Raw genomic sequence first — 6,575 nt, 5'->3', positions numbered from 1 at the left:
GGTCGCATCTGAGTTCTGATGTTAGAACCAAACCCACTGCTTCCCTCTGCATTGTCTGTTGATGGGAATACAGTTTAAGTTCAAGTCTCTTTTGAAACTTTGTGAAACTGCCTTTGCTGTTAAATGTCAGGGTTTTATATACATCCTTAATTATTTACATTGTCAGGGTTCAAGTAGGTTCATGTTTTATCACTCATAAAGCAGATCAGTAGAGCTACTAAATCACATAATGGAAAAATTATGGGCATTATCCTTGGTTTTAATCCACTTTATAGAGGTGCATTACCAAAAACGAGTAGCGTGGGATCATGTGAAATGAAGTGAGAGAAGCAGAGAGGGCGCCGCTAACGTGTCATTTAAAATCCACACATCAGTCGACAACAATCCTTCATCCGCATAAAATATATAGTTTAGTTAGAAAACATTTGGTTGAAAACTGGGTAAAAAGTTTTTTTTAATATTTCAATGCAGTAGTAAAATAAAGTAAGTGGCCTCATGTACATTCAAAACGTGGCGAGGAGGCCGGCAGACATTTAAATCTAATAATAGCCTCGTAGAATCAAAGCAAACTGCGCCTCCAAACAACACAGTTTCTGTCTGCAGGTCACCGCGAGAAACGAGACCCGCCAGAGGAGGCGAGATGGAGGGATCGATTACTCCCAGGTTTCCCATGAACCCCCCCCCCCCCCCTCTCCTCTCTCCTCTCTCCAGGGAGAGCCCGCCTCCGCCGCGGCGCCGCGTGGGTCTCCCGACCGCCATTATCGCCGACGGGGGGGGGGGGGGGCACAATAGGTCGGGGCAGATGAGATAACATTGTGAGCGGCGAAGCAGCAGGTGAGAGGCTTGGACGGGGCGCGATTAGGTGTCCGGGTCCCAGGGTGTAGCGTTGCCTCTGGGAGGGGGGTGAGGGGGGGGGCCTCTGGGAGCCTCGGGCCCCGGCCATCTGCCGAGGGTGAATTCCTCCCCGCTGGAGGGGAAACTGCTCGATATCGCCGCGACAACACGGGATGCAGCGCCGCACTCGGATTCAATGTGGCTCCACATCTGTGAGATCACTTGAAATCAGTTAAGAAGACACTGATGACTGTGACCGCCACCTCTGACCTGAGGGTAATAGATCTTGACATGGTCATTATTCTCCGTATCTACTTTCACCAGATCAAGACACCGCCCCCCCTCCCCTCCCCCCGACAGTGGGTCATACCCGGGCCCCCGTTGATAATGCCTCGGTGCGGCCTGCAGCTCACACGGGGCGCGTGTTTTCCCCTTGATGTGGCGTTTTCAGACACCAGTCTGTCTCCCACTAGCGCCCTCCGCGCGCATCTGTCGGCCCTGACGACGTGTCCAGATGTGGAGAGCGGACCTCGCGCTGACCTCTGAACGGGGGGGGGGGGGGGGTCACGGTGTTCCTGTTGCGCGCTCCTATAGGGATGGGTTTGATAGTGGCGTGCTTTGCTCCATTAAGAAAATGGCCTGCAGAAAGGTCCGAGCCCCCCCCACCCCCCTCTTCTCACGGACGTAACGGACTCTGCCAGCAATTGTTCTGCGGGCTTTAGGGTCCCTTTGAAGAATCTGGGTATTCAAAGACAATACAAAGGCATTATGATAGCTGCAGTATTTACAGTCGTTAAAGTCCCACCTTTAACAGCTGCAACATCAAATTGATGTTTACAGATTTAATCTTCATGATCCAACACTATATTATTCAGAAATGAACTCAAAAGTGCATTTTTATGTTAATACCTTTGTGCTTTTATCTCTAAATGAGAGGCCTGTTGTTGGGTGCAGCGGATGAGGGGGCTCTCTATCTGTCACACACAACATGGCCTCCATCTGTTTGGCCCATTGGGACTCCTGCTTCTCCTTTGAAAGCTGCCGACAGCGTCCGCACAACACAGAACAAGGGTCCAGCACAGGATTTTACGACCCCACCCCACCCAGCCCCCCTGCCGGGCCACCAGAAGGCCTCTGTTTTGACAGTGGCCGTTGCCCTCGTCGGGCTGACCCCCTGAGCTAACATCCCCTCCATTGGATACACAAGTAAGCACGACTCCACCTACGCTGGGTAAACACATCTCATTCTGCGCCGCTCACCTTTTGGCGAAGCCTCCAAATGGGAAACGGAGAGTTCTAAAGCAGAGCCGGAGGCGACTGGCTTCTCCATCAGTGGAACTCACATCCCCACCTGGACAATTAGACCAGGCTGGTGAAGGGGGGGGAGGGGGGGGGGGGGGAGTGTGCCGATGGAATCATCTGGATTATAATCTATGATAACATGAAATTACACCGTAAAATCTTTCCAGCTGGGTAATTTTTATTGCAGGAGTCAGAGGTGTCAGAAAGTCATGGGGTTACAAATAGAATCATTAAAACAAACAAGGTACTGTTCAAAAACTCAGGTTTCACAGAGCCAATCATTTATTTAATGGTATTTACTGATTAGATAGTAATTCATTCAGAAGATTTCAGAAGGTTTGGATTCCATAAAGAAGAACAAAAGTCCAATCTGTGCTTTGAGCTAAATGCTAATCTCACAATGCTAACACGCTGTAATGTAACGTTGCATCCAGTTGACTTTGAAATGAAAACTATCACTACTATAAAATTAGTTAGCTAAACTGCTTTTAGGAAGCAAAAATCACTGCTTTAATAAAACCTTTAAATTATATTGTTTTAAATACTAGATTAAAGATGTCTGTCTAATGATACAACTCTGTGTCTTGTACGTCTTTTCAGTGAATTTTGTTTTTCCGTAAATTCTCTCCAATGGTCTTGTTTCTCTACTTTAAAGATGAGAAGAATGCTCACACACACACACACACACACACCTACAGACGGTCGTTACGGTCACTCGGTGATCCGACCTCTGCCCTCACACAAACGCTCATGTGGCCTGCTGCGCCTCCCTGCTCCCCGGGGGGGGGGGCTGCCCGTGAGAGGGTCTGCTTTTCGAACCCTCCCGCCCGCCCCTTAGTGTCCACGGAGGGTTTGGAAAAGCCCCCCCGAACAGGAGAGGACAACTTGGGGCCAGAAGCTGAGACACTTCTGTTTCTTTAAGTGTCGTAGTCGAGATGCTTGTTAGCACAGCGAACAACAAAGGGAAATACTGCAATTAAGGGAAATGTTTTGGCCGTTTTGAGGGAATGTTTCCAGACTGCACAGCCTGCTAATCATTAAATCATCACGTCACCACTTTCTCCTCCTCACGGCATCACCATATGGTCCACGTTCACCCGAGCAACATGCACAGACGCATTATGGTAATGGCCCTCGGCAGACAAGTGGATGGATGTAGGCGGGGGGGGGGCGGGGGGGGTCATTGAGAGCAGGACACATGCAAATGGCTCAGCTGATGCAGACGGTACATTTGCATGTGTTTATTTGGATGTGAGCAAGTGTACAAAAGAAGGGGGGGAGGGGGTTTCTCCTGATGGCGACCGCGTCACACAGGGATCCCCCCTGATAATCCCTCCGTCTGTTGTGTTCACAGACGATATTTAAATGCCTTCAAATACCAAATCCTACAGTATGTTCACAATAACAACTCAGCAGATTAATAACAGGTGGGGATTAAGCATATTTATAGTGGAAATTATACTGTGAAATCCTGCATATCGCTCTTTAGAACCGGATATTTGGTTTGCTAACATATTTGACTTAAAGAAAAACTGGATAAGAATATAGACATCAGAAATACTAGTTTAAACACCTGATGCATCATTGTAGCTGAAGGGTCACCTCTCAAAGTGGCTTCTTCACAGATGCATCGTGAAAATGATTCATCTCAGGTATCCGCCGCCATCTGCTGGACAACTTTCATTCATGGCAAAAAGTGATTGTGTAAAACTCCCGCAGGAGGCGCTGAGGAGCCACCGTGAAGCCTCCAGAGAACCACCTCTAGGGCCACCGGAGCTTCAAAATGTCTTCTTTACGTTGCTTTGCTCAGATTGTCAACTGTCGGGTTCCTTCAGTTCATCCGGGAGAAGGAGCAGGCGCCGTTTTGCCTCAGGAGCCGATGGGGTTCAGGATACAGAGGTCTGATGTACTTCAGGGTATACAAAACACACCTTTAATATCACGCCTATCCGGTAGATGTCCATCAAGTAGTCTAGAGTGGATTGTGGAATGATCTATAGTGAACATGGCTAAAGGCACTTTAAGAACAACGCTTACATTTAGGACCTATCGTTTGGTAACATTTCCAACAATACAGAGTGGATTTTAGGTTGTGCAGTTAGAGCTCTAGATTCAGTGATCATCTCTTTCAAGCAAAAAAGGAAAACTCATTTTCCCTGCTAAATAAACTTTGTCAAACCAAAAGGGGGCAGAACAAGTTGTGTGCACATGTTATTTTGTGACCGATTGAGACAAAAACAAAAGCATTTAAACAAGATTTTTTTTATTCGACAGTGGGACAAGTAGGCTAACAGAAGCCTTTCTGATCAGTCACACCTAAAACTTCTGGAACTGCTTCTTGGCTCCAGCAGCCTTTGTCACTTTGAGGACGTTGAACCTCACGGTCTTGCTGAGCGGTCGGCACTCCCCGACAGTGACGATGTCTCCAATAGAGACGTCTCTGCAAGAAAACACAGTAGATATAGATACAGGTAGCGGTGCACATCTAATCAAAATAAATCTGATAATCAGCAATGTTTATGTTGTAAAAGAAGCTGCATCAGTATTTGCCAAAGGCATCATCGTCAGAGCTTAAGCTTGGAAGACCATCGTGAGAAAAACATCATTTGCAGCATGTAATGATCAACTTTTAAGAGCTTGATAAAACAAAACTATCATGGAACTGTTCTATAATGGGACTTGAGATGTTAAAAGCGTTTTACCTGAAGCAAGGGGACAGGTGGACAGAGATGTTCTTGTGCCTCTTCTCAAAGCGGTTGTACTTGCGGATGTAATGCAGATAGTCGCGTCTGATGACGATGGTCCTCTGCATCTTCATTTTGGTCACCACACCTGTAGATCAGACATAGGGAACTTAAATACAACAGTCAAAGAGCTTCTCCTCCAAGGCAGTGACACCTAAATACAATTTGGGTTCAATAGAGTCGTCACACCAATACATCAGCGTTGCCATTAGGCATTGTCGTCAGCACCCGGAGGGCTTGGAAGACCATCGTGAGAAAAACATCATTTGTAGGACAGTGACAAGGAGGTAATTCAATGTAGCAAGTTACCATGTAAAGACGGGTTCTGGCTTGGGATGCTTCACCTGCACAAGGATATGTTCATTCGTAGTCAGGAAAATGGCTACCCATGTAATACTGGAACAAACCCATTTCACAGATTGTGTTGTGCACATTCAACATCTTAAGCAGACAAGTATTGTCAGTAATCTGAATTATGTGTTCTTTTGGATGTTGCAGTTCCTAAAGAGTAAGACAATGTAAGGAGGTGCGTTTACTCGACGTGTGTAGAGTTATTAGCAGAATCTGGTTCAGCATCCCAAGCCAGCGTCAATGGGCGAGTGTTAAAACCCACTGAAGTGTTCAACTTACCAGAGAGGATACGGCCACGAATTGAGACATTTCCAGTAAAGGGGCATTTCTTGTCTATGTAAGTGCCGTCAATAGCCTGGTGAAAGCCCAAAAGAAATGTGGTTAGTCATCACTTTATAGCATTTTACTTTACTAAAGACCATTTTTTTAAACTATCATGACTGCATCAGCATTGCCAAAAGGCATTATCGTCAGAACCCTGAAGGCTTGGAAGACCATCGTGAGAAAGACATCATTTGCAGCTAACAAACTCAACATTACTCGAGTAAGCTAGACTACTTAGGATAATTTGATGAATTATTAGCGTTACCTCTCTTGGGGTTTTGAAGCCCAGCCCCACACTTTTGTGGTAGCGTGGGAGCTTTTCCTTGGCCTCCTTGGCACCATCTCCGACCAGAACACGCTTCTTATTCTGGAAGATGGTGGGCTGTTTCTGATAAGCCCTCTCGGTCTGTGAAAAATAAATAACATCGAGGTTAAAACACTGAATGCAGGAGACACAGTAACTTCACAATGTACGCTTTCATGCACTAGCAGGACCCATCCACTGAACTCCGCCCGGCCTCGCAAAGATGACTACTTCAAGATGGGACTTCCTGTAATTCAAGACTAGAATCACTGGTAGCTGAAACGCCACTGCATAATATGATGCAGGAAAGTTTTAAAGGCCATTGTTAACGTGTATGGAGTAAACTAGGTAATGTTCTTTTCAGAGTTTACGTTAAGCAGGGGGGAAGCTAAGCTAGACGTGTTAGCATCCCGGCTAGTTTAACGTTACACGAGGGTATGCGGTACGGCAACAGCAAATACCAGCTATAAAACTATCTCTGGGGCCGGAATCGGCTCGTGGCTGCGTATAAACACGGCGAAAATGCACATACTTAAGAATTTTCTCAAATGGCCCGAATTTAAATGTAAAAAATATCGAATGAAATTCACCACGCCGTTTTCCCGAACGTACTTGTGCATCCGCCATCTTTGCTGCCGAGTCGTAAAGAGGCCTGTGGGTGCGCGCGTCGGACGGAAGACCGAGAGAAACAGGAAATGACGTTTATAAGGGGCGAG

At 46.6% G+C, this 6,575-nt stretch overlaps 1 protein-coding gene and 3 non-coding genes across 5 annotated transcripts; all 4 read right to left on the bottom strand.

The window, feature by feature from the left end:
• Positions 1 to 4,382: 4,382 nt before the first annotated feature.
• On the bottom strand, positions 4,383 to 6,491 carry rps11 (ribosomal protein S11). 2 transcript variants are annotated; one of them, XM_037475808.2, is made up of 5 exons: positions 6,450 to 6,491; positions 5,821 to 5,961; positions 5,511 to 5,586; positions 4,839 to 4,968; positions 4,383 to 4,576 (listed from the first exon to the last, which is right to left on the bottom strand). In XM_037475808.2, exons 1-5 carry the CDS (start codon positions 6,477 to 6,479, stop codon positions 4,453 to 4,455), a joined length of 501 nt encoding a protein of 166 aa, XP_037331705.1. In that variant the 5' UTR covers positions 6,480 to 6,491; the 3' UTR covers positions 4,383 to 4,452. The 2 variants fall into 2 exon arrangements, with proteins under 2 accessions (XP_037331705.1, XP_037331706.1); XM_037475809.2 differs by having other exon boundaries at positions 6,472 to 6,491.
• Positions 4,667 to 4,747, bottom strand: LOC119221152 (small nucleolar RNA SNORD35). Its single transcript, XR_005120655.1, has one exon. It is a non-coding gene; the product is annotated as a small nucleolar RNA SNORD35 (small nucleolar RNA).
• LOC119221167 (small nucleolar RNA SNORD35) lies at positions 5,068 to 5,151 on the bottom strand. Its single transcript, XR_005120669.1, has one exon. It is a non-coding gene; the product is annotated as a small nucleolar RNA SNORD35 (small nucleolar RNA).
• On the bottom strand, positions 5,668 to 5,751 carry LOC119221166 (small nucleolar RNA SNORD35). Its single transcript, XR_005120668.1, has one exon. It is a non-coding gene; the product is annotated as a small nucleolar RNA SNORD35 (small nucleolar RNA).
• Positions 6,492 to 6,575: the final 84 nt, after the last annotated feature.

Source organism: Pungitius pungitius, chromosome 12 (genome assembly GCF_949316345.1).
Source record: "Pungitius pungitius chromosome 12, fPunPun2.1, whole genome shotgun sequence".
In the NCBI taxonomy this organism is placed as follows: domain Eukaryota; kingdom Metazoa; phylum Chordata; class Actinopteri; order Perciformes; family Gasterosteidae; genus Pungitius; species Pungitius pungitius.
The sequence above is the reverse complement of the archived record's forward strand: the minus strand, read 5'-3'. Positions and strand labels throughout refer to the sequence as shown.